Raw genomic sequence first — 27,614 nt, forward strand, 5'->3', positions numbered from 1 at the left:
CCTTTCAGTCTATCCATCATCCCACTGGGAGAATGATATTCCTTACATAAAAATCTTGTCATTTCATCTCAGTTCAGAAATCTTCAATGAACTCCCTCCAGTTCAAATTCCTTTATCTGGGTATTCAAATTCCTTGCCATCTGTAGCCATTCCATCTTTCTAGGCTACTTTCTTATTATTACATTCCAGATAAATTGGACTGTTATCCCTGTTTCATTCCTCCTCTCCCCTAAGGAAAAGCAGACAAATCCCACAACACACACAAATTAATTATCCACTTTCCTGGCTTTGGGGTCTTTGTTCATGGGTTCCTACATCTAGAACATAGCTCCTCCCCATGTTTGTCAGAGTTCCATCTTTCATTTAAAAATCTAAATCTTGTATGACCTCTTCCACAAAATCTTATCTAATTCACCCAATAGTTAAGGAAAATTAAAGCTTCAAAATGTTACTCTCCCACCCTTAAATGCATTCATCATATCTGTATTTGTATCTCATTCTATAGCTCCATGAAGCTTGCACATTTTGTCAACTTTTAACAACTAGAGCAAATATGACCATATTGACAAGAAAGGAAGAAATCTTGGACATGAGGGGTTATAACTCTCAAATTATGAGGAATTTTGTTGCTGTTTTGTAATTAAATAATTTATAGCCCTTTAAATTCCTTTTGACACTGAAAACTTTGATGAAGTCAGTTTGGAAGCTTTGAAAATATTCCCTAGCAAATCCTCCTTTCTACTATGGTGAAGCCAATTATTTCATTTGGTATGATGTGCTGGTTTGTACATATTTTTTTTAAAGTCTCATGTTCATTGTTTTATGTGGATTTTGGAAGTATACAAAGTGTTGTCAGTAACACCTTTTATTAGGAATGCATGCTTTTAAGAATTGAATGTAGATAGACTGTAATATATACTTTTTTGGTTTATTATGGGTATGTACTTGATGATTTCATTATATAACTGGATTTAGTTAAGGATTTGGATTTTTTTTTACTTAAGAGTTATATTGTAGTTTTTTTGTTTGTCTTGCAAGGCAATGGGTTTAGTGGCTTGCCCAAGGTAACACAACTAGGTAATTATTAAAGTGTCTGAGATGGATTTGAACTCAGGTCCTCCTGACTCCAGGGCTGTTGCTCTATCCACTGCACCACCTAGCTGCCCCTATATTGTAATTTTTAGAACTCATTCTATAAAGATAAACTGGTAAGATAATTTTTTTTCACATTTCAATTTATTATTTACTTTTAGTATTCTTTTCTTCTTAAATTTTGAATTCCTTCCTCCCATCTCTCCCATACCCACTGTATTTACCTATTTTAAAATTCAAGAAATTATATTGTATTACTTTTGAATATTATAATTGTTCTTCAGCATTCTCAACAAAATACTTTAACAAAAATTCTTTTGGTAGGGCAACAGGGAATTTACATTTTAACTGAAACTTGGAATTGTGAAGTATAATACATTTTCTACAGTTATGAAAGTAGTATTTAAAAATTAACGATAGCATTTTTTTAATTTGTGCAAATACCATGTAAAATAAGGTCATCTCAAAATTCATATTAATGTAAAACTTCTTAGGCAAAAAGTTGATCGATTGAAGAGCAAGAAATCATTCATTACTAGGTTGTAAACAAAAATTTCCAGAATTGGACTTAGAATGTAGAAATGGATGAACCTTATTGCTCAGAATGAGTTTCTCTGTGGGAAATAATGATTTTTAAATCATTTGATTTTTTAAAAAGTCATTTGATTTCATTTTAAATTGGTATTCATTGTGTTTCATTTGATCAATAAAGAAATAACATCTGCCAAAAAAAAGTGTTTTTCAAACCTTTGGAGAAAGTAATGATTCTCGTGTGTGTGTGTGTGTGTGTGTGTGTGTGTGTGTGTGTGTGTGTAACTATATAGATATAGGTATACATTTTCATCCAAATCAGAAACAGTAGCTTCCCTAAGTAAATTGATCTTGAAACCCTGGAGAAATTATTGCATTTCTTTTGAGGAGTATAATTTTTAAATGTACTTATTCCTCAAGTGAGTGCTTGATGATTTTAATGAGATAATAAAAATGGCTACCTCTTGTTGAAAGTTGACCAACTCTTAGAAAAACAGGATTTTCATCAAAGCTTCCAAGTCTGGAAAGGTGATGGCAGAGCTGTATACTGCAACCGAGGAGATGCTGGCAATGAGCATGGCCACGGCCGGCTAGGGGCTCCTATGCTGAGAAAAGCACATCTGGACAACTCTTGTGTCCTGGTATTAAGGGCAGGATTTGGACTATCTTTAATCTCATTTGACTTGTTCATCTTCCTTTAAGGATCTCCATAAAGATGCACTGAGTATTCTTTTCAGCCTTTAGTTGGGATTTGCATCAGTAGTCGTAAAACCTGCTCTAAGGACAAAGGCCTTCTTTCCTTTGAAGTCATTTCCCCCGCTTTTCAAAAGCAGTCTAAAAGTCTGTCTCCCACCCAGGCTTTTTTTTTCCCCTTATAAAAAGGGGGAGGGGATTGAAGTGGTGTTCCCTTAAACTAGTGACAAAATAAAATTTTCTCATTGCTGTATTGAAAGCCATGACTTTTTTCCCCACAGCTTTAAATGCTTTCTTAAAAGAGTTCTATTATGCTTTACAATCAGCTTTTTAAAGTAAACTTTACTGTCTCAAAAAAGCAAAGGTAAAGATTTATGTCCCATGAAAGTGAAAAATTTTTTCAAAAGAATCCACCTGATGTTTTTTCAGTTCTGTGTCATTCCCCTCCCCTTCCCCTCCCCCGTTCTGCATTTATTTGGAAACTCCATGGAGAAATCATTATTGTTTTAGTTTTCTTTGAAGAGGAAAAATTCGTCTGGTGTCTTATTTAAATGACATTAACTTTCTAAATGTAACTATGTCAGTGATCTGTATAATAGTTGAAAGAGTTGCAGATTTGGGGAGCTTTGGTCCTTTATTACTAGGTCTTATTTTTGGAACTTTACAACACAATGTTGTGGTGTTACTAGACTTTGGAACATCAGCACACAAACTCATGATTTGACTTCTTTGCTTTCTGAGGGTTATCACCTGGACTGTGCTGAACTTTAGGGTCATAGTTAACAGTTTGACTGTTAAGTTGAGGAGATAAAAATCTGCTTTTTTAAAGGCATGTGATTTTAAAACAATCTGCTTTTTTAAAGTCATGTGATTATCTCCTTGCCTTTTCACAGTTTCATTTAAATTTCACTTTGGCTCTAAAAGTGGTGAGATTTCATAGTTTGATCCCTAAAATATACAAGTTCACTCAAGAAACTTTAATTTTAATGTTAGATTGGTATATAATGGTATATAGTAAGAGCCCCATCAGTATAATTTCATCCTCTTGCTTGATGATCAGGAAATGTGGGTAAATAATACTAGATTTGAACCCCAAAAAAAGAAATACAAATTTTTACTTTCTACCAGGCAAAGACACTAAAACCATTTCCCCTGAAAAATATTTCTAATAACTGTTCCTAAAAGGAGTATCATATCATGTCCCTACAGGAAAAGATAGTTAGTTGTGAAGAATTAGAATATAGAGAGATAGGATTTATTGGGGTAAAATAACAGTGTAAACAGTAAAGGTGAATTCTGAAGAACTAACCATCCCTCCCTTTACTCATACCACCACCTCTTGAAGTCTCAGGCATATTTGCTTAGCCATGATCATAGTTTACTAAAAGAGTACTTCTGCTTTTTATTCGAGCATCCTGAGAATCAAAATCTAACATTAAAACACAAACTATGAGAATTTCTTAAATCTTTGTTGCAAGAGATATTATTACTTTGGAGTTTTCTTATTCACAAAATTGTACTTAGTAAAAAAGAAAAAGAAAAGTGAGACACAGTCTGGGTGATGGATAGAGAGCATGGCCTCAATGTCCAGAAAACTAAGTTCATATTCCACCTTTGACACACATTGGCCGTGTGGTTTGTGGCAACTCACTTAACTTCTCAAGACTCCAAGCAGCTCTCCAAGTTGCAGAGGACGTGCTAGTAGAAGAGACAGAAGATACAGGTAGAAGAGATCTGTTATTAGAAGCTCCCCACACCAATGAAATCACAAGGCTCCTTTATTTTTTTAAGTCAGGAGCTAAAAATAATGTCTTGGAGTTCTACATCAAGAAGTAATGTAGTAGAAAATGTCAGATATTGCATTGACATAGGCATTTTTAGTCATTCTTTTTATTTTATTCATTGACATGTTTAAGTGAGCTGATAAATGTCAAGTATTTACTTTTAGTTCATTCCCCTCCATCTGTCCTTTGTTGTCTTTAGCCCATAATTAGAATGTTTGCAGTCACCATCAACTTTCTCCCACTAAACTTTTAGCTTTCTACAGAGGAAACCTGGCACAAAAATCCCTTTCCATCCAACTTCCTCCTGTGATTTATGAAAGCAAAAAAGGGATAATCATGCCATTACATATCCCTTAGAACATGATGATTTTTACCCTTGATAAAAGGCTATCAATTGGTAAAGTTAGGTGGTAATTTCAAAAGCCACTTTTTTTCCTCATGAAATGAAAAAGTCTCTAGGAGGGGAACATAAAAGGAAACCCTAGTAAAGTATAAGATAGTTCTTCCAAATAGAAAACATTAGCAGCAAACTCATTTCTTTTTGGGAGCTGAGAGCTCAGCCAAGTTTTGAATCTGGTATGTACAACTGACTGTGCAAACTTCTCTTCTATTAGTTGCTTATATTTTGTAGATTAATCCTTTTTTATTGTTTTAGGGAAAGAGGAACTGTTTTGTAGTTTGAAAAGCTCATCTCAAGCTTTCTATGAAAATTGCAAACTTAAGTCAGAAAGTCAGTATGCAACTTGCTCCACTTCTCCCTTTCTTCTCTTGGGATTTGATTTTGGCCTTCCTTTTATTACCAAACACTAGGAGAGTGTGGTTTGCAAATACAGAAAGCATTAAACTGGAGCCATATATAGTATATACAGCCATTAGAGTATTGAACTTGGTATAGCATGAGTTTGTTTTGGTTCTTACCCCAGGAGGTTGTCAGAAGTACCAAAATATTCCATGATGTTGAATGAATACTTATGTACTACTCTTCCTCCCCTGCCCCTCAAATGCATAACAGTATAGGACTGTGGAGCATCTTGATGACAGTGCCATTCCATATGTGCCACATAACTGTAGCCTCAATCTAAAAATTAGTTTGGATATGTCCTAGTTCCCCACCTTTGAAGTCAAGATAAGTGTCACTCAACACAAGTTAGCCTGAAGACAGAAAATATCTAAATTCTCTGCCATGGAACCATCCACATTCTGCAGCTCTAGTAAGTTGGTTAAATATTTTAAGTGACCGCCAAGCAGTGAGGCATGTGTGATTTGGAATCAAAAGATCTGGGTTAAAATCTCTTAGGCTAACCTCCTGAACTCTGTGGCCTTAGCTGAAAAATCTCACAGTCTGATCTGAACACTTCTAAGTTCCATTCTTGCTCTAAATCTATGTTTCTGTTATTCATGTCTTTGAATCCCTCCTTCATTAACATTTTTGGGATTGAATTTTAGAAAGTATAGGGAGCAGGAATCAGTATTTGGAAAGAAGATATAGGAAGAACCCATTTTTAAAAGCTCACAAGATCACAAATATATGGCAAAGAGGATAGTTTCAGAGAAACTTTGGAAGACTATAAACTAAGGTATGTGAAATGAGCAGAACAAAGAAAACAATGCATACTATAACAACAACTTTGTACAAAGGAGTAACTCAGAAAGACTTAAGAACTGATCAATATAATAATCATGACTGAACTCTGATCAATATAATAATCATGGCTCTAGAGAACTGATGATATAGAGAGAAGATAGACGATTTTTTTTTTGCCTGACTATCCATATTTGTACAAGCATCCTCCCCCATCCTGGGATTTGGGTAGGGGTAGGAAGTAGGAAAGAAACAAAGTGCTTGTTAATTTTTAAAATAAAATTTGATTTTAAAAAATAGCCTATAAGATCTCAGACTTTTAGAATTAGTGGGGATTTCACTAACCGTCTCTTTCGACATCCCTTTGTTCCCTGCTATAATGTACCCAACAATTAGTTATCTAGTATCTGCTTGGCTTGAAGATTCTTGGGGAGGGGGAATAAACCACTTCCTTCCCAGGAATGTAAACTTAGTATCATAGTAAACTTAAATTTGTCTACAGGCTGCATCTACCCGTTGTTCCTGGTTTTTCTCTCTGAGGACAAACAGAACAAGTCTAATCTAAAACTATCTTCTACATACTAGCCTTTCAGATGCTTAATGCCATTTGTCTTATCTCCCTGATTTTTCTCTTTACCATTTTTCTCCTTGTCCTTCAGTCTCATTTGATAGGAATATGAGGCCTTTTGCCATTCTAGTTGCCCCCCACCCCCCCACTCCATTTTACCAGTGTCCTTCTAAAATGTGGTGCTCAGAATTGAAAGCAGACAACATCCGATGTTAGTTTGTTAGGATTTAAGTGGATTAAATTGTTTTCCCTGACAATGTTTCATTTGGGATACCCAAGCTCCAAGTGACAGAGATTTCTTCCTTTTCACCAAAGTATAAGGGGGTAGAACTTCAGAGTTTCTGACAGAGCTTCCTCAGACCCAGCTATCCTTCACCCTTCTGCATTAGGCAATGACAAATTTAAATTTTTAAATAACCTGAGAATTATATTGCAAAGCAATTCATTTATGCAGAGCAAAATTTGTCTTTTACCATGGTATGAAGGTAGAAAGGAACGTTCTTTAATTTGTCATTTTCTGACCACAGAGTTAACAGAATGATAGAATTGGAGGGAACTCTAGAAATTCACTCATTCTTTCCCTGCTTTTAAGGCAGCCTTCTTTATTCAGAATATCTTGGTTACCCATGTAATCATATCTGTTGATGAGATGACTAAGCAAATTTTTGGTGATCTTTTGGTTTTATTTGCCCAAAGACTTTTTGCAGTACATCAGTGACAAAAAATACATAAAAATTTACTGGAATTGATATGAATTTTATTTTTTATCTTGGAAAAATATATGAAAAAATTCTCTTCTCTTCTACCTCATATTTTCACTTATCCTATATTTTACTAGCCCACTGACTTTCTAGAGTATGACCAAAAATGATTTATACTATAACTTTATCATTTTGGTAATTTAGTAGTAACCATAGTGGCCTGTACTTTCTTGAGATTGGAAAGTTAAAAAAAAAAACAGGGGAAGGAAGAAGAAAACTTATAAAGAAGTTCCATCAAGTAGTGTATGTAATATGGTAGAGGTTGAAAGTCATCAGCAGCCTTGTTTCCTCATCTTGAACTATTGGGACACCAGATACAAAGGTCAGATTAATTATTCTGAAACCTGTTGAAAAGTAGGTAATAACTTAAACTGAGAGATGAGCAGTCTGAATTTTTGAATCAGAAACATATAAGCCATGCCATCTCATCAAGAGGTTTCAGATAGTGCTTTTCACTTATACTCTCTTTGTTGGTTCCAGGAGGGTGACTGATATATATAGCTCTGTCTTGTGGCTAATATGTTTAAACTTTCAACAGTTATTATTTGGTAATCAAGGAAGGAGTCTAGTTGCACATATTTGATATATAGCTGGGTCTGGTTCATAAAATAAAAGCATGTCTTTGAGTTTGGATGAAACATGAAATAGTGTGTATTTTGTTGAGTGCCTTTGGCCTAGAATGATTTCACTTTTGTTGAGCCGAGCATTGACGATGCATGCAAACAACTGGAATTTTTAAAAAAAATCTCTTTTTAAATAAAAGTCCTAGAAGAATTGTAATCAACTTGTTCTTTTTTCATGAAGGTGAAATGACTACTCCCCGAGTTATTTTGACTGGCCATGACTATGAGATCACCTGTGCTACAGTTTGTGCTGAACTTGGCCTAGTAATAAGTGGTTCTAAAGGTAAGCGCAATGGTTACCTGCTTATTAAGTATATCTGTTTCTTTGAAAATTTTTAGTGATTTTTACTGATATGATTTCCCCCCATTTCTCTGAGGCAGGCACAAGGAGCACTATCTTAGCTCTGTTGTATCCCCCCTGGATTCCCTGGAAATGGCCTAAGGCATGTCTATACCTTGACCTGGCCTATTCACATTGCCAAAATTCAGGACTAGTCTCATAGTAGAGGTAGAAACATAAGCTTAAGTTTAGCTAAATGTCTCAGTGCAATCATTCTTTTGATCAAGGGTATACATTGTATGGTATCTAAAATAGTATCCATTGGGTTTATAGAAAAATCAGCTGCATGATTTCACAACTTCTAGTTCGTTACTTTTTCTACTAGAGAGAATTACAAGAATTCCTACAAGAATTACAAACCAGTTTTATTTCTCTACATGTGACTTGTTGAAAAAGGTACTCTTTAGGTAATCAGCTTAACCTTGAAGGTGAAATACCCATTTTCTATATGATCTGGGCAGCTAGGTGGAACATTGGGAAAAAAGTACCAACCTGGATTCAAGAAGACTCATCTTCCTGAGTTCAAATGTGACTTCACACTAGATGTATGATTCTGGGCAAGTACATTTTAACCCTGTTTGCCTCAGTTTCCTCATCTGTGAAATGATCCAGAGAAGGAAATAGAAAATTATCTCAGTATCTTTGTCAATAAAACCCCTAATAGAGGAGAGTTAGATACAACTGAATGACAATAACTAATTACTACACATCGTTCAGCCTTTGGATAATCTAAGAAGGCTAAGAACACTGCACTCTCTTCTGTCACTTGTGCCTCCCTGATTTAAACATGACTTTGTACTGGATGCTTACATGAACACTTCTTAGGTATCTAGTATTGCACTCTACCTTTGGCATGTACCCCCCCATGCACATTAAATTCTTCTTCACTTGACTGTTCAGATAACCAAAGTAAATTATTTGTTACCTAGGTTTATACTACTGGAGTTTATTAAATCAATATGATTTATTAAAGTATTTTTAAGCTAATTGTCAAATGGCTAACAAGAACATTATTCTTGTTCCCTGGGTATAGATCTTTCATTCATGGTATAGTGAATAAAGACCTGGCCTCAACCAGGAAAACTTGGGTTCGAGTGCTCCTTTTTGACAAAACTAGCTGTATAACCTTGGGAAAATGACTTAACCTCTCTAAAGGCATCTCTCTAAGTTGAGGAAAAGATTTAACCTGCATTAAATTCTTCAATCTAAGCATTTCCTATATCAAAATCATCATCCATATTAGAACTGTACTTCTCTGGACATTAATGTACATACATTAGGCTTTTATCCACCAAAGTTCAACCCCTTAATCAGCCATGAATTGCTACAGGGGAAGAAAATAATAAGGCTACTTGCTTGCAGCAAGAGTCTGCTCAGGAATCTAGGAGACCTGCAGTCAAGAAGACAGCCTCTTGGGTAGTTGATCCAGATATTTCCAAGGGTGCAAGGAACAAAGGAAGCAGGAGAAGTATCACTATCTAGCTTTGCCTGAGGGTCTATTAGGAAAACCAGAGTAAAGAAGAGGTCTCTTCAAGGGCACCTGACTGGCAGCATGATTAGACATGAGAAATTAAGCATTGAAGGTAAAATCTGTCATGGCTCTGGTCTGTGGGCTAGCTAACCCAAAAGCTGGTGTCTGTCCAAAGGGCATGATTGTGTTCCTTGACATCAGTTTTAGGGTTAAATATTACCTTTTTTAGCATCATGTGTGGTTTAGTCATACACAAAAATTTTTCAAAGCCTTCTCAGAATACATTTAGATAGTATTCCTGTGACAGTGAGTTCAGACAAGTTATTGTGTGATTTGTGAAGAAAATGTGGAACTTGGTGAATAATACATGCAATCAAGAAGGGGCCTTGTTGAAGGGCTCATAACCAGGGGTTTTACAAAATAATTTAGATGTGAAGTGACAGTAGTCTTTTTGTTTTATTTTTAATGTGTATAGTCTTCCAAAGATATGGTATGGAACTTAAAAACCTGTATAATACATTCTCAAGATTTAAATCAAGCTTTGCTTAAATTTGACTACATTCAAAAGAAAAATGTATCTATTAATTTTGCTGAAGGGTCACATAAAAGGCCTATTTCAGAAAATTATTTTGAGTTTCCAAGAGTAGCAGAACTATAATTTTACAAGGAATATACTCCTTTGCCATTTTATCCACTACTAATCTAAATGATTATAATCACATTTTAAATTAATCTAAGCAGTCTCCCTTACTACCTGTCCTTTCATCTGTAAAGAAACTATTAACATTCTGCTAGCAGGCCACTGTGAGGGATCATGCTTTTTTCTTTCCTTTCTTTCTTCAGAAGGACCATGTCTCATACATTCTATGAATGGAGACTTATTGAGGACCCTGGAGGGTCCTGAAAACTGCTTGAGACCAAAACTGCTGCAAGTTTCCCGAGAGGGTCACTGTGTTGTGTACTACGAAAGTGGCACCTTCTGTATCTTCAGTGTGAATGGCAAGCTCCAGGCCTCCATGGACACAGACGACAACATCCGGGTAAGTGCACCAAGCCCTTTTGCGGTCACTGGTGGGGTCATGGCTGGGGTGGTGCAACCACTAGCAGAGTCAGGACTTGCCCGCAGGAGCCTCAGAGAGGGAGGAGCTCCTAGTGGCACCCCAGGAAGGTGGCTGTCCTGATAAGATCAGTAGTACTAAATACCTTCTATACATAGGTGAAATGCCTCATCTAGACTGTGGATGATGAGTAGTAAAGGGTCTACAAACAGAGAAAAAGCCCCAGCCACATGCCTAGAGTACATGCTCAGCTCAGTTTGGGAGGATTGCTCCAGCTGAGGTGAGGGTCCTCAGAATAATCAGCCCTAGGATTGATATCATCAACTACCTTGGATACTTTGAACTGAATGTCCCACAGTCAGCTCAATTTCAGCCATGTCCAAAACAGAATTTATTATATTTTCCTTAAACATATTAATCTTCAGAAATTCCTTCCTTCATTTATTAAGAGTCACATCATTTATCCATTCACCCTTTGCAATCTCAGTGCCATTCTTAGTTCATGCTCACTCAGATCAACACCATTGCCAAAACTTGTTTCTACCTTCACAACATTTCTTATGAATGTCTCCTTCTCAGAGTGACAAGCCTAATTCAAGGCACCTCTCACTTTGCCTATTGCAGTAGCCTTTCCATTGGTATCCCTAATATCTCTCTCCACTCCAATCCATCCCCCAGTCAACCTCAAATGGGATTCTTCTGATTATATCCCCTCTAATCACTCAACATCAGTAAGAACCTTTAGAAATAAAGTCCTCTATTTGATATTTAAAATTCTTCATAACCTGGGTCCTTCCTATCTTTCCAGACTTCATACAGGTTTTTTCCCCCATCCCATTGGCCAACTCACACCTTCACCTATTATACTCCCCTCTCCCATCTCCTTATGTTTTTACTGACTGTTTCCCATTCTTGAAATTCTCTGCCTCTTATCCTTGCTTCCCTCCAGACTCAGATCAGGCCTTTTCCTGTCTCCCTGCCCTCATCGTCTATCTATATCTTATAAGTACTTATTTGCACTTGTCTCCTTCAACATTTGAAGACTGTGACCTCTTTGAAAGCAGAGAGTGGTCTGGCCTTTCTTTGTATTCTTGATGGCATTTCTAGGCACATGGTGAAGTGTTTATTAAATGCTTCTTGCCTGACAAGCTGGACCAAGCCCTACCTTTTCTGCATCAGGAGGCCCTTCCAATTCTGTCCCATTTTCAGGCTGACTGTACTGTTCTGACTTGCTTTTCCTTCATCCTCTCTGTGACTTCCCACAGTTTGTATTCAGAATGTCATCCCTTCCTTCTGCTCTACAGACTTCCGAGCTCCTTTCCAAGCCCAGCTCACACGCCATCTGCTACAGTCAGCCTTGCCTCACCTTCTGGTGACAGGACCCACCCCCAAAAAGTTCTCACTATATGTAGGTGCTGTTTTTTCAGATGAAATGGGAGCTTTTGGGGAGCATGGGACTATTTCAGACAATGTATCTTTGGCACATTCACAGCAGGCATATAGTAAACACTTCTTGAATGAATTTTTGTTTTATTCTTTAGGCAGTAGTGAGTCATTGAAATTCCTTGAGCAGGGGAGAATTATGATCAGACATATTTTAATAAAAATGACTCTGGGGCAGCTAGTGTGGTGGATAGAGCACTGACCCCGGAGTCAGGAGAACCTGAGTGCAAATGTGATCTGACTCTTGACACTAACTAGATGACCTTGGATAAAGTCACTTAATTCCATTACCTCATTTAAAAAAACCCCCAAACCAAAAATCAGTTTGGCAGCAGAGTAGAGAATGGATGGAAGAAGGAAAGGAAACCAATTAGGAGAATATTAGAATAGTCCAAGTGATGAGGGCCTGTATGGGATGGTGGCCAATGTGAGTAGCAAAAAGCGGATGGGAGGTGATAGAAGTATGAGGAAAAAGTAGGTGAGGATAACTGAGGTTATGAAGACACTAGAGGGATAGCTAGAAGATGATTGAGTTTTGAGGGAAAATAATGTGTTCTAATTTGGACATGTTAAGTATGAGGTACCTATATAGGACATCCAGTTAAGTGTCTCAAAGGTACTAGTGATGATGGACTAATGGAGAGAGGTGAGGACTGGAGAAGTAAATTTGGCAATTATTTGTAATGTTGGTTGATCTCATTTGGAGCTGATGAGATCACTAAGAGATTAATTCCTAGTTCTGGGGTGTATGACATCAGAGTAAAAGGACCCACAATAATATATTAAGAGATTTATTTTTTATGTCTCTTCCTTACTCAACCTTTTAAATTTGAGATCCCACAACACTTTTCTGTACATGTTTCCTGATATCCCAACTGGGATATTTGAACTCCTCTGCTCCTTGATAGAGTTTATTGCAGAATCAGTATTAAATCTGGTTATGTAACAATAATTTTTGACATTTGACAGACAAAAGATTGGTTTCTGGAACTTTTTAGAATTAGTTTTAGCATTTTTCACTCCTCAGGTAGATGTTATACCTGAAGAAACATTTCTATCAGCTTAGGATGAAAACATATTAGGAGTTAATTAGGTGTTCAACCAAAAAAGAAAATCTAATTCATAGGATCATAGATTTTTAAGATAGTATGTCAAACCCTTCTTATAAATAATGAAACTAGGGCAGCTAGGTGGCACAGTGGATAAAGCACCGGCCCTGGAGTCAGGAGAACCTGGGTTCAAATCCGGTCTCATACACTTAATAATTACCTAGCTGTGTGGCCTTGGGCAAGCCACTTAACTCCATTTGCCTTGCAAAAACCTAAAATAAATATACAGACAGACAGATAGATAGATAAATAAACTGAGAAACAGAGGTTAAATCACCTGCCTAGAGTCAACAGAGGCCTTAATCAAAAGCCAGTTTTGAAATCCAGTCTTCTGACTCTATACCTAAAAGGGGCTCTGTTTTAGGAATAAGGTCAGAGCACATCTGTGGTGTTGTGGTTAGTTCTGCATCCTACCTTACAAATAATGTTGAGAAACTGGAGAGTAACCAGGACGATGAAGGATCTTAAATACATGCCATATGAAGATGCTGCTGTATTTTTTTTAGCATTGAATAAATATAGTCTGGGGGAAGATGGCTGTCTTCAAGTATCTGAAAGGCTTCAAATTCAAGAAGGAATAACAGTATTGCCTAACTTTCAGGGCTTGCCACCCATTTTATGTGTATTATCTCATTTTTGTTCTCAACAATGGGGGGGATGGGAGGTGTTATTTTTATCTTCATTTTACAGATGAGGAAACAGAGGCAGTGACTTAACAGAGTGATATATCTGGTAAGCATCATAGGCATGAGGGAAACTCAAGTCTTTCTGCCTCCCAAGACCAGAACTTTATTGACTTTGCTTCCTAGTCCCAGGTTTCTGATGGGCCTAGGTGCAAATTAAAGAGACAATGTTAGGCTTGAAGTCAGAGAAAACTTGATCAATTAAAGTACCCAAAAGTCAAATGGGCAGAAGTTCCCCTCAGAGCATATGGTCAAGCAGAGGCTGGAGGTCATCAGTCAAGAAATCTATAGACATCTGGCTCCTGAGGAAGGACCCGGTACACCTCAAATATTCTGTAATCCATCCACAGGATGCAAAAACAGCTCTACCTGGTGTTGGGCAGGGAGGAAAAGGAGGAAAGAAAGGAGGGACTTGGAAAAAGAAGGCCTGAGTGCCAGGAAAATGACCCCTGGGAAGTGGTGAAATTCTTCTTTCTTCCTTTTCTTCTCCATTTTCCTCCTTGGTTCTCTTCCTCTAGATCTCTGTGTTCCAAAGGCCCAGTTTACTCTTCTCTCTTATTTTTTTCCACCTTTCTCATAATATGTCATTTAAACCAAGTACACATCAGAGGGTTTTCCTTCCTTTACAATCATAATGTCGATAATCTGTCACTTTCAGTTCCGATTATGTTGTCAGCTGGGTTGATAAATTTGTAAAATATCTCGAAATCCCTTGCTGACTGAAACAATTTCTGGACTATTTCAGTTAGTACCAAAGGCTTAAGGAAGGTGCCTCTGGCAATAACAGTTGTGTTCTTGGGCACCTCCCTTTCTTTTCCCTCTCTTCTTCCCTCACTAAAGCCTGGTTTTCCCTCTCTCCAGCATTTCCCATTGGATTTTAGGCTTAAACAATTCATGGCCCTTTTCCCAGAGCTTCTGCACTTTATCATGAGCTAACCCGAAAGTGGCAACTGTGTGATTAAAGTCACAGTGCTTAAAATGAGCTTTACCTGCCCTGGAGACTGACACTTTCACTGTTCACTGCCTGGGGGAAATTAGGGAAGGAAGGAAATGAACAGGCGGGTTTGGCTGCAGGGCTTGGAATCTCTAAGCAAAGTTCCCAGATCCCTTCCCATGGATGGACTCAGACTGGGGACCAAGGAAGCAAATTAGTCATGAACTGGGAACTGAATTCCTTTCTCTGAGACTAGGGCTAGCAAACATAACATACCCTGGGGAAGTGGGGCTAATCAGCACTTCCCACCTGTTTTTATTTTAAATGCTGTATTGCTCCATGTCACTTTGCTTAATAACATATCACAGTACATCAACTGTGCAATGTTTAGATGTCTTAATGAATAACTTCAATTTAAGGAGGCAGCTTGCACAGATCAGGAAAGTTGTTTTATCCAAAACAGAGGCTATCCACTATTTCACCCACAGGAACTCGTTTATTTTTCTTTCCTGAGACCATGTTTTGAAATGTGGAAGTCCCCAGCAGACCGCCACAGCCATCATGGTGACAGCTCCCCATTAGAAGCAGCAGGGCCTTCTTGAGAACCGGACTAACTATAACAGTTATCCACAGTGCCAGGGATTTCTGTGGGTGAAACTATATTGAAGACCCCACTTGCCACTTGAAATTCTGGATTGATCATGTTCAATAAATAAGGGGCAAATAGTGCTTGTATAGGATGGAATTAATTGCTTGTATAGGATAGAATCCTTGACCTTCAGCTTTCATTTGGTCTCTTGCCCTTTGAAGTATCTGAGCAGAGGTACTTTGAGCCATCAAAGAAATTGCTATGGGTTATTTTGGGGGGAGAGACAAAACAAAAACACCCTAATGAGTATTTTTTTCCTCCTTTGCAAGCATAAATACTTACAAAAATAATATGGAAAAAATTATTATTTTGAAAACCCATTTATTTGATCAAAATCACTAAGATGCTTAGATAGATCAAAGGGTTAAAGATTAATGGTTTTAATTTATCTTTTAATATGGCATTTCTCTAATAAAAAGCCCCAAGTATAAAACTCAAGTGAACCACAACCAGAAGGTTAATGGATTTTCATCAGCAGAATTTTATAAGTGTAGCAAATAATTATTTGTCACGGTTCTCATTGCAATTTCCAAAGAGCCTCAGGAGATTGCCATTTGCAAGATAAAGGAAAAGAATATTTATTTTATTTCTAAGGGGAAAAAATGTTAATATTTGCATTTTGTTTCAGAGATATGGTTACAGGATATGCTCTTTAACAGTCCTTCACCCATCTTAATATTATTTGCTATATAATTTTTCTTGAGAATATGGTTCAATGATTTTTAAAAATACTATCAGTCTTTCTTATTACTAAGTTTAGTTTTTTTTCAAAGGGCAAACCAAAGATATTTTTTCACTGTTTTTTTTTCTTAGAGTAAACCTCATACTTATTGTATGCCCTAAAGAAGGAGCATGTATTTTTTTTTTAATGTCAGGAAATTCTTTGCTATATCATGTGTTTAATTGGAGGCTCAAATTAACAATTATACATCAGGAATGCAGTTTTTCATCCCTCCTCAGGGTGTGCAGATGCCAAGTCTGAGATGCCCTCTTGCCAGTCTGTTATAAGATTATTTAAAGAAATAATGGCATTATAAAGATGATTTTGAAGAAAGTAAGGAGGGGGGTACTTTCACATGTATGCCCAACCCAGACAGTAAGCAGGTGCAGTTGGCTTAATGCTAGTATTCTGAGCCTTGGCATCATCTTAGGGCTTTAAAGTTTGCCAGGCAGGAAAAAGGGAGGGGAGCTTTTCTATCTCACTCCCCTATTCCTGCCTGGCAAAGTTCAAAGCCAGGTTGTCCCTCTTGTGGTCATCTTGTTTTGCTTCCTGACTGCTTTGTTAGATAAATCATCATTCTTCTTCTAACTTGTATAAAGAATGTTTGTTCTCCAAAGTCATTGGACCCTCTTCTGTTCTTTCTATGGATTCTCTTTGTGAATCTAGCCTCTAAACACAAGACTTTTCTCTGTATAGTGAACTCGTCTGTCTCCTCCTAAACACTCCATCCCTTCATCTCTAATATGTCCAAAATAATTTTCCTCTGCCCCCCTTTTTTCCTCTCCATTCATCAGACCCTCATCATCTCTTGAATGGATTGTTGCAGTACTTTGATCATCTTCCACACTTTTCTCAAAAATCTTCAGGGCTTCCCTGTTGCTTCAAGGATAAAGCAAGTATTCCTTTGCCTGGAAAACTAGCTACAATCTGATTCCCCATTACACATTCAATTTCCAGGAAATATTAGCTGTGCCATGACCTCCTCATTCCATTTTCCATCTTTAATGATTTTTGCACATGCCATAGCTGAAATGCACTTAATCTCTTATCATTCCTACTGAGCTTCCTTCAAAGGTTATCTCAGATACTACCTTTCCTGATCCTTCACCTCTCAGTGAGACTGTCACGTAGACTATCTTACTTCTTGTTGTTGTTGTCATTCAGTCATGTCACTTTAAGTCATTTAGTCACTCTTTGTGACCCTGTAGACCATAAGATATCAGTGCTGTCCCTGGGGGGGTTTGGCAAAGATATGAATGGTTTGCCATTTTCTACTCCAGACAAACAGAAATTAAATGTCTTTCCCAGTGTAGTAGTATCTAGATTTGAACTCAGGTCTTTCTGATTGCAGACTCAGTGATTTATTTACAGAGTCTCCCAGCTGCCCCCTGTTGGTATCTTTTTTTATCTCTGTATAGTTATCATCCTAATAGGATGTAATTTTGCTGAGGACCAGTACTATTTAATTTGTCTTTGTGTCTCTAGAATTCACTGATCCCAAAAGAGAAAGCACTGTTCTTAGAATTGAGATTCCTCATTGCCCCTTTCCTCCTGAGGAAAAAAAGCACATTTAAAACATTGCATCACCAACATTTCCTTATTTCAGATTTTTAAATGAGATTTGAAAGTCCTACACAGAAATGTTTCTTTTTTCCCCATTGTATTTTTGATAGTATTTATTTTCCCCCAACTACATATCAAAAATTTTTAGAGTTCATTTTTACAAGAATTTGTGCTTCTTTCACCCTCCCTCCCTCCTCCCCTCTTCTGATATTAAGCATAATATAGCTCATGGGCTACCATATTAGTTTCAACACATAAATATTTCTTATGTATTGTGGACTTTTTGAAAAAGCATTTTAAAACCTCATCATAGATCTGCTAGGTTACCCACCCCCTACCCCTTCCCCATGCAACCTTGGGCAAGCCACTTCACCTTTGGTGCTTAATTTCTTCATCTGTAATATGAAAACATTGGACCAGATGGTCTCTAAGGTATCTTCAAATCTTAAATGCTCCAGGTTATTATAAACCCTACAATTTTTTGTAACAGAAGAAACATTATAAATATGAGTCATACTAGGCAACTAGGTGACAAAATGGATAGAGCACTGCACTTGGCATCAGGAAGACCCAAGTTCAAATCTGACCTCAGACATAACTAGCTCTATTAACCCTGGGTCTTCTGCCTCAATGTTTTTAATATGTAAAATAAGGATAATAGCAAGTATCTTCCAGGGTTATGGGGATCAAGTGAGATATTTATAAAGTGCTTATTTTTAATTTTATTCATCTGAAGATGAGCCTGGAGTTACATTTGATATATTTATATTCATAATGTTGAATTCAAGGCAATTCAGCTAAGCCGAGATGGCCAGTATCTGCTCACTGGAGGAGACAATGGAGTTGTCATGGTGTGGCAGGTGTGTGACCTCAAACAACTCTTTGCTTACCCAGGCTGTGATGCTGGAATTCGGTCCATGGCCTTGTCTTATGATCAAAGGTAAGAATTTACATGTGAATAAGCATTATTATTAAATGAATTCTGATAAGTTGAATTGTTACATTATTCAAATTTGTGCAGTTAATGTTGGACTGTGATTTAGTGTCTAAAGAACAGCATACTACTGTGGGGGGGGGTGAGTTTTCTTCATTGATCCAACTCTCATGGGAGGCAATGACCATAAAACGGGCATTCTGGTGGCTTCAGTTTGGGGATTTGTTTCATTAGCTTTATGGTTCCACCCTGGACTCATCATGATTCTTTCTACTTTCCTATCAATCAATTCCTGAGGAAGTAAAAAGATAGTGTGTACAAAGAAAAGTGAGTCATCCCCCATGGAGCCAAAGGGATTCTTCTGATGAGATGGGGCAGGGGCCTTTCCTTTTTTTTAGAATGAGGTCAGACTCTTCCCTTCCAGGAAGTACGCTTCCTTTGAAGGGAAAAGGACTGCTGTGCCTCCCCAGTTCTAAGCAGACCGTTTTCTGGGGCTCAGCATCACTAGAAGGTTATTTGGATTGACTGGGAGTAAGAAGACCTGGATTCAAATCCTGGTTCTGATACTTATTCCTGGGTGGTCATGGGTGAAATGGGTGATTTTCACAAGTACCAGAAATAAATTGTGCCAGAAACCACTGTAGGATTTAAAGCCTAACTTCTCATTGGTACTTTTCCCAGGTGCATCATGACTGGCATGGCGTCGGGGAGCATAGTGCTTTTCTACAACGACTTTAACCGATGGCATCATGAATATCAAACTCGATACTGAAAATGAAAATCAAATTGAACTAGCGCTAGCAACAAAACTTCAGACATAGAAAGCAATGTCCTGCCATTGCATTGTTCTCTTCTAAATAGCTATCACACCTGAATGTAACTTAAATTTGCTCAAACAGCAAAATATTTTTTAAAGTTAATTGCTATTTTTGTAGACTTTGCTTGACTTTTTTGGGGGAAGGGCAGAAAAGCAGAAAACTGGCTGCTGGGTTCTCTAGGTACAAAATCTATATTTTTTAGTCATAATTAGAAGTCTATTTTCACCCATTATAGAAAGAAAAATTACAATTAAGTCATATTATAGACTATATTATGAAGAAATACATTTCTCCATTTAAGGCTTTATCTGTAATCTTGAAAAATATGATTTTAACAATGGGGAAATGGATTATAATGCTGGGGTATGGGGATTTTAATCTGTGCTACCTGTACTAGACTTTGTGTCTTATTTCCAAATGATTGTATTTCTTGAGCACTGAAGTTTCTGGAATTTAAATAGTAATGTTTAAATTATGATAATTGTAATTTAAAATTTGATGATGAATCATTTCCATTGATATTCAAGCATGTTTCTAGGCCTAGATGATTAGGTTTGGGGGAGTGTCTTTTGAAAGCTTTTGTTTTGCTGTGTAGTAAAGAGCAAGAAATCAGCTCTGACTTTTGGGTCATTGTTGGCAATATATAGTAGGTGTAACATACTTCTGATTTTTACCTGAAATCTTTTAGAGCACACCAAACTGGGAAGATGGAAATGTCCATAGACTAGCAGTCTCTTATTATTTTGGAATTAAATGCAGGTACCAAAGCACACTTCTGCTATTTTGACTGTGAAAGCACTGAGGCTGACCAGGGGGTCCAAGCCTCTTCCTCCTCCTCCCCCCTTTGCAGAAGCTCCAGGTTTGCAAGCTGCTTTTTCTATGCCCTACTCCCCTTTTAGAACAGAAGCCTCTCCAGAGTGATCTGCTCATGTGCCACACTTGGCGACACACTTTTTACTTCCTATTTGCATCCAGTTCAACTATGTCATTTAAATTTTCTCTACATCCCCTTAGAAAATGAACCGTGATTTATACTAAGGAATAATAAGTTATTTTGGTGTTGCATAATTGATTCTACTTTTCTACCAGATTGCTGTGCAGAATTCCGTGAGCATAATATTTGTGAAAAGGACTGTATTGTTTTGTAAGTCTGTATTGCATAAATAACTTCTTTGTATGTGGTGATCTTTGAGTGGAAGCTGACATTCCTTATCTATTTCACTTGCTGCCTACTGAAGTAGGTCTCATTTTTCTAGACATTCTACTATTCTCTAAAGCAAAGATTTGGAATGAGAAAAACTATTTGAGTGAATAAAATAGAATTTGTAATTGTAATACTGGAAAGAATGTCTTCACTACTCTGCCACCTCTGCATCTACTTTTAAATACTGTTGTATATAATTACCTTTTAAGTGTACTTTGCACATAGTAGGCACTTCATAAATCTTTCTTCAATTGAATATAGGAATTACAGCCAAATCCTATAGGACACAGATTTGCCTAAATGAAACTTGTAATGGCTGATCTTATTTGTGATTGATTGATTGACAAAATTTCAAGAGGGTCTTTCCCAAAAGAGACATTTGCATCCTAGTCTTTCAAAATACTATTGGTAAGAAATTTTTATAAAGATGCCACAAATTCATGCAACCTAATTGTCACTAACGAGAAAATTATTTCAGCTCAGCATATCATAGTTATGATATTTAGAAAAAAAACAAAACCAAAAAAGGTAACATTTGCTAAAGATGTGCCCTATGAGGTCCATGCACATAGAAATACCATAAGGCATACATAGTTGGTGAAACAGATTAGCTAATAATAAGGGTCATCTTGGTTTCTTTATTCTTTTTCCAAATCTGTGTCCCATAATTAATTACACAACTAAGATAGCACTTCAGAGAAATAATATGACTGATATCACTGCAAACTGACCTGCTTCAACTATGTTTTAGAAGAATTTGCCATTTTCCTATTTCATCATGTCAAAAAAAATTCATTTGCACTCATTAAATGTAAGCAAGAATTTAATCATTTTTTAAAACTGGGTAAAGGTGCTACTATAAAGAGATATGAATGAGGCTATTGTCCAAAGAAATCAGTCATCAGAAGAAGTAAACTAGGGCAAGGCATGGATCATCACACCAAGAAATATAAGATTTTCTTTCTATTCATGTTTATCTTCATTTAAATGTAACTTCAGTAGGCTCAAAATTCTGCTATTTTAAGAAGTGCAGCCAGTTCTCCAGGGAGAAAACACAAGATTTTGGAGAATACATACCAATGGAAACTTCAACAGATACAAACACAAGAGTTGGTAATGAATACAATTCCATGATGGCTCATGTAGGAAAAGATTTTTTCCCCCCATTGAGAACAATGGAAGGAATGAATACCACAAGCCAACTGTACATAGGACAAATAAGACAGTGTATGAGAATGCTAAGGATTAACTTGTTTATTAAAAATACCAGACATACCTAGAGGACAGGAAACAAACAGCTTTTTCCCAGACAAGCTCCTATGTAGGATGAAACTCAACTCTAGAGCACAGTAAGTCCGGTATTTTCATCTTATAAACTTGTCTTATAGATTCAGTACCCATGTGATCACACAATGATACTCATTTTGACCCCAAATGATACTCATCCACATGAGTAATGTTTACAGTAAAGCCCACATGAAATTTGAGTGGTTTTCCACTCTTTACCCTTCCCAGCAAACTATTCAACTTCAGATTTTCTAATGAAAAGAATGAAAATGAATATAGATGGAAGATAGGATGAATCTGCTTCAGATAGGATGATAGGATGAGCCTACTTCACTGAACAATCATTTCATTATGAAAAATGAAAGTAATTCCTTTCCAGAAGGCTATGAAATCAGAGTAGAGATTTTTCACTAGATACTTTTGCCATGTTTAGCAGACATAAACTTTGTTGAATGACTCTTTATCCTTTTAAATCACCATACATATACTTTGGAACCCATTAATAATCAGTACTTCCTTCCACCCCATTTATAGGTCTACTGGAAAAAGAACAGTTCCCAGAAGTACATTGACTAATTCTCTTCCTGACCAGGAGGCATTTCTTTTTTTTATTTTGTTTGACAGTCCTTTTTTGTTATGATTTCCTAAAAGCATAGGAATTGTGCAAGACAAGTAACAAGCAAAAATTTTAAAAATGATTTATCTGTTGTTTTGAAGTTTGCACTGATGAGCCATTCAGCCCAACTGCATTTTTCCTCAATACTATACTTTGCTTAGAAAATTGGACTGCGTATGGACCATGCTGCCCCATTTCCTTAGCAATAATCTTTTTTGTCAAGCTGCATGTTTTTTTGCCACTGTACTTTATCTTTGGTATAGATTCTTCTGACATGTAATTTTTAGTTTAGTCAAAAGTTCTTGTCTAAAGTACTTCTATATCATTTGCATTTTAATCATGTAGTCAGTTTTTCAGGATTAATCCAGACTTCTTCCAAATTCAGAAACTGTAATTCTTCCAGTATACACCCAAGACACTCCTTATTTCCCAGAGAGGCGTATGTACCTATTTAGATGCATATGGTAGATGTATGCATGTAAATGATTTCACAGTGGGGTTGGGATAGTGGCAATATCAATGCATAGCCTCTGTTAGGAATTCTGAACCTGGGGGCCATGCATTGATTTCAGGAATGGTCCATGAACTTTGATGAGGAAAAAAAAAAGTTATATTTCAATATCATTTGTTTCCTTTGTAATCCTCCATATTTTATTTTATGCACTTAGAAACATTATTCTAAAAAAGGGCCCACAGGGTTCACCATATTGCCAATGGGGTCCATGTGTAAGAATCACCATTCTCAGTACAGTTTAAGGACATCAATGAGAATCACAGCAGGCCCACCTACACTCAGATCTGTAAACACACCAAAATATGGTCATGTGCATATCCTTCTACTAACCCCTATTTAAACACACTAAAAACCACACATCACATCTATACAACATTTCCTCTCCTTCAAATAGTGGCCATAGAGTCCTCATGTTCATCACTTCATGTTGTATGTGGGAAGAAATTGGTTTAGGGAATATCAACTGTAAATTCCCCAGAAGGGAAAATGAACTTTGAACAAGAGAAAAACCTTCATGCTTTCCTTATTTCATCTTGGTTCACTTAAAAAACACCCAGCATTTGAATTGAAACCAGTTACATGATAGATTTTGTAGGTGTCTAAAAATCACAATCAAAACTATTAATGACACTATGGGTCAGCTCCCAGGCTTCATGAGATTAGAGGCCTTAGGTCCAAGTCTGGAAAGATAAAGGCTATGTTTGGTTCTTCTCTCCTGTAGGATGAAGGTGTGGTTTACACTAGGAGGGAATAGATTACCTCACAAATCAAGAGTGCTGGACACCCACAAATGTTGTCAAGTCACAGTGACTTGGAACTACAGTATGAGAAATCAGGTCTTGCAATGGGATATTTATTCCCTTAAAGAAAACAAATTATCACAACAGTCAGATGCAACTGCCATGTGATTCTTCTATGTCTCCTTCCCTTGCCTCTGTAGTAGTAGCTGTCCAGTCCTTAAAGCAAACAAGCCAGACCTATCAAGGGGAAACTACTTTATTTCTATTGCTTGGCCTAAGTTTGCTTTCCATCCAAGGGTAAATTCACCCTTTGTTAGCTAGTTATCACCTTTAAGTTTTCATTTCCCCCTGTAGTCACAAGATAGCCCAAGGCGGGAGGAGAAGCCATGAAGATTCATTCACTAAAGGGCTTTACCATAGCAGACCCTTCTAACATGCTAATAAAACAATAACTCAATGGCAATCCTACTGGGATGTGTGCTAGAATAAATACAGAATGATTCTTAACTCTTCACCTGCAAGATTACAAACTGGAGGATGTTTAATAGATGCTTGTTCAATGATTTGAAGACCTTGGAATCTCCAGAGTTGGGTCTCCACCCTGTCCACTAATCCCTTCCAGAACATCTCTGACAAATGACCATCCATCCAGTTTCTTCTTTAGTACTTCCATTGGGAGAAGGCTTACTCCATCCCAAGGTAGCCCGTTCTACTTTGATGATCAGGGATAATAGTTCTTCCTTGTCTTGGACCAAAATCTGCCTCCTTGTCCCCACCGGGGGAACCATACTCAACAAATCTAATTCAACATTATTTCCAAAAACTGAACATAAAATATCTTCCCCTTAACATTACTTCTCTTTGTTAACCATTCTCAGGTCCTCTGCTATTCATTTGAATGGCTTGCTTTAAATAAGCCAGCCACCCTAGTGCTCTTCCTAGGGCTTACAAATGTTCCCTATTAAGATGTAGTGCCCAGAACTGAGTGCAGAAGTCCAGACATGGTCTGACCAGAGGACAATAGAATGATATACGACTACTATTAATAGAACCAAAGATTAAATTGCAGGAATTTTTTTCATATTATATTACAAATGCTTGATTATTGACACAAATGGTTACCCAGTCTAGATCCTTCTCATTCTGCATATATACATGTAATTTTCCAAAAAAATTAAATGTAAGCTATTACACAAACCCCCCATAAATTTTACCTTGTTGATTTGGCCCCATTATTCCAGTCTATCAAGATTATTTTGGAGCCTGATTGTCATCTTCAGATCTAATCTCTGATACTTCCTACCCATGTGACCTTGGGTTAAGTCACTTAATCCCCATAGGACTTGGTTTCCTCATCTATAAAATAAAGTGGTTGAATTAGATGGCCTTTTAAGTTCCTTCCACTTCTCAATATAAACCACTTATTTGCTATCCAATCCAGCTTCCTATTACCCAGATTTAATCAGCAGACTTTGTATATCTTCATATAAGTCATTGGTAGCAAAGTCAGGGGCAGCCGGACAAAGCTTCACCAGGATGGCACATTTTATTCATGATGATCCGCTTACTGGGCCATATGATCTAGGCCATACTTTTGTCCCATCAATCAAAAGGATGTCATGAAAAATGCAGTCAAATGCCATGCTCAAATCAGAATACTATGCGTATGGCATTGCCCATTCCAATGAGAAAGAAGGTTAGTTTGACAAAAATATCAAAAACAAAAATTCTGCTAAGCTGGTTTTGGATAGTTGCTACTCACCTTTCCCTACAAAGCACCTCCCCCTCTATCTGGAACACTAACTAGCTTTTAGCACAAAGTTTTATCTTCCTTTTACAGAGATGGAAAAAAGAATGTGCAAATGATCTAAAGCAAATCCGTATCCTAACTTTTGTGACTCAGGGTACCAGACTAACTGAGGCTACCCGTTACTAGATAAGACAACCTGTTTTTGTTTGCACCCAGCCATGAACATGTGGGTAAAATGTTATGCTCATATTTAAGTTTTCAATATAGTACATCCCTCTCTAAAGTTAATCACTTCTAAATGAAACTGTAATCTTTCAACTACACACACACTGTTTTCCCCTAAATCTATATGCACTATAGGCTTTGATAGAGTGGTCCTCACTCCATTACTATTTATATTCTACCCTCTTTCTGTCCATGATTTCTTAGAAAGACCCAAGGATAAAGTTCTGAAAATGCCTTCTCCTTTCCTTCCATTAGCTGTCTCTAAGATGTGGAGACATCCTCACATGTCTTCTCAAGCTGCAAGCTTGCCTCATTCCAGGACCTAGCTCAAAAGGATGCTAGTTTCCTCAAATTGGCTCAAAGTTGATTTTGAAGGAAGAAAAGTAATGGATCCAAGAGTCCTTAGAATAATGAAGTTATTTTGGCTCTTCCCTCCCTCTAATCAATTATTTTCTCATCAAGAACAATTTACTGTAGGTCTGTTAACACTACAAACTCTTACTATCAAACCAGAATGAGTCACATGGGCCTTGCTTGAGAAAGATGAGCAGGCAAACCAAATCAATGGATTACTGAAATGAGCAAGGCAGGAGAAAGGAAGGAGAAGTCTCCTTTCCCACACTATCCAGGGTGTGAAGCATTTGGAACACCTTCCTCCCAGGGTGCTCAGGGTTGCAGGATGCTCCAAGTTCCTCGTCTCAGTGGTCCTTGCCAGCATCCACCAAATGATGGAAGAAAGCACCTATGGCCTTTTCAAGCAACTGAATCCCATCTTCTCTTTGTCTTCTTTCATAGAAGGGCCAACTACCCAAAATCCAGCTTATCTGACATGAAGCAGGCAAACCTGCTATTCAAAAGATCAAAGTAATATTGAATTTTTTCTTTCTTAATAGTGCCTAGAAGATGTGACTTTTGAAGAGAACAAAAGCAAAGCTTCAAAACATATAGGAAAGAAACATCATTTCCCCTAATCTCTGAACAAATAAATGCCCAATGTTTTCATGAGCAATGAAACCAATCAGGGTTCTTCATTTCTGTCACATCTTCACTAAGTTGGGGTTTCAGAGGGTTGGGTCCAAAGACCATATTTCTCCTCCCTCTCTTGGATCCTTACCTTTTCTGCACTGTACAATGACTCTCTCTTCCCTAATGTGTCTCTTTGGGCCAGTGAGCTAAGAAGCAAATGAAAAGGTTTTGCCTCTTTGAGAGAAAAAGTCTTCTGCCTGGCAGAGTTCTTTATGTTCAAAAGAAAGGAAAGTAGCTTAATCCAAAGGTTTCTCTTAAAAATGCAGTCAGTTCATGTTTGAGAATGTGTGACAAGGGAAGAAGGCTGGAGTGAGCAATAAACAGAAAATTGGATGTTTAAAAAGAGAGCTCAGAATATCTTTGTCCAAAGTCCATCCCACAGCAGGCTCAAGGCAGATGCCAGAGCTCCGGAAGTTTCCCACAAGCTGTAGTATTCCCCAGCAATAGGGCCCTGCTTCCCCAACACAAACTTAAAAAGACACGACAGGGAGAGGGAAGGGGGGAGGGGAGAGATGGGTCTTTCCGATATCCCAGTGTGCTGCTGTTGGTCCAGTCGAGTGTCAGTCACGAAGGCGCCGCCAGGACCCGGTGCGTTCACAGCTGGCTGCTGCAGGAGGGCTTGGGGAGGTAGGTGTCTCCAGAGAAGCAAAGGGATGGAGGTCTGCAGATTCAGGCTGGGGAGGCTCCTTGGCAGGAGAAGGGATGGGTGAGCTTTGCTCCATCCCAGCTCTGTTGGCATCTTGACAATGCTTGCTGCAGAAAATCTGACCCTCTTTATCTAGAGCTGTGTTCTGTAGGGGGAAGTAGCCAAGGAACAATAAAATTAAACCCATCATCCACATTCATTAGTATCACTAATAAAATACCAAACACCACACAGGAGCATGCACTAGAC

The 27,614-nt window shown here is 37.5% G+C and overlaps 2 protein-coding genes across 8 annotated transcripts in view; one reads left to right on the plus strand and one right to left on the minus strand.

The window, feature by feature from the left end:
- Positions 1-20,692, plus strand: part of LRBA (LPS responsive beige-like anchor protein) — an 832,197-nt gene extending 811,505 nt beyond the window's left edge. For all 4 annotated transcript variants that reach the window (XM_074229149.1, XM_074229148.1, XM_074229150.1 and 1 more), the window contains exons 53-56: positions 7,816-7,917; positions 10,289-10,485; positions 18,394-18,545; positions 19,221-20,692. In XM_074229149.1, the coding sequence (XP_074085250.1) occupies positions 7,816-7,917; positions 10,289-10,485; positions 18,394-18,545; positions 19,221-19,311 (542 nt within the window). In that variant the 3' untranslated portion in view covers positions 19,312-20,692. The remainder of the gene's footprint in view (positions 1-7,815; positions 7,918-10,288; positions 10,486-18,393; positions 18,546-19,220) is intronic.
- A 540-nt stretch (positions 20,693-21,232) lies between these two features.
- Positions 21,233-27,614, minus strand: part of DCLK2 (doublecortin like kinase 2) — a 208,498-nt gene continuing 202,116 nt past the window's right edge. For 2 of the 4 annotated variants that reach the window (XM_074229154.1, XM_074229153.1), the window contains one exon: positions 21,233-27,510. In XM_074229154.1, the coding sequence (XP_074085255.1) occupies positions 27,280-27,510 (231 nt within the window). In that variant the 3' untranslated portion in view covers positions 21,233-27,279. The remainder of the gene's footprint in view (positions 27,511-27,614) is intronic. The other 2 variants (XR_012476985.1, XR_012476984.1) reach the window with 1 other exon arrangement.

This window comes from Macrotis lagotis, chromosome 3 (genome assembly GCF_037893015.1).
Source record: "Macrotis lagotis isolate mMagLag1 chromosome 3, bilby.v1.9.chrom.fasta, whole genome shotgun sequence".
NCBI classification, from domain to species: domain Eukaryota; kingdom Metazoa; phylum Chordata; class Mammalia; order Peramelemorphia; family Peramelidae; genus Macrotis; species Macrotis lagotis.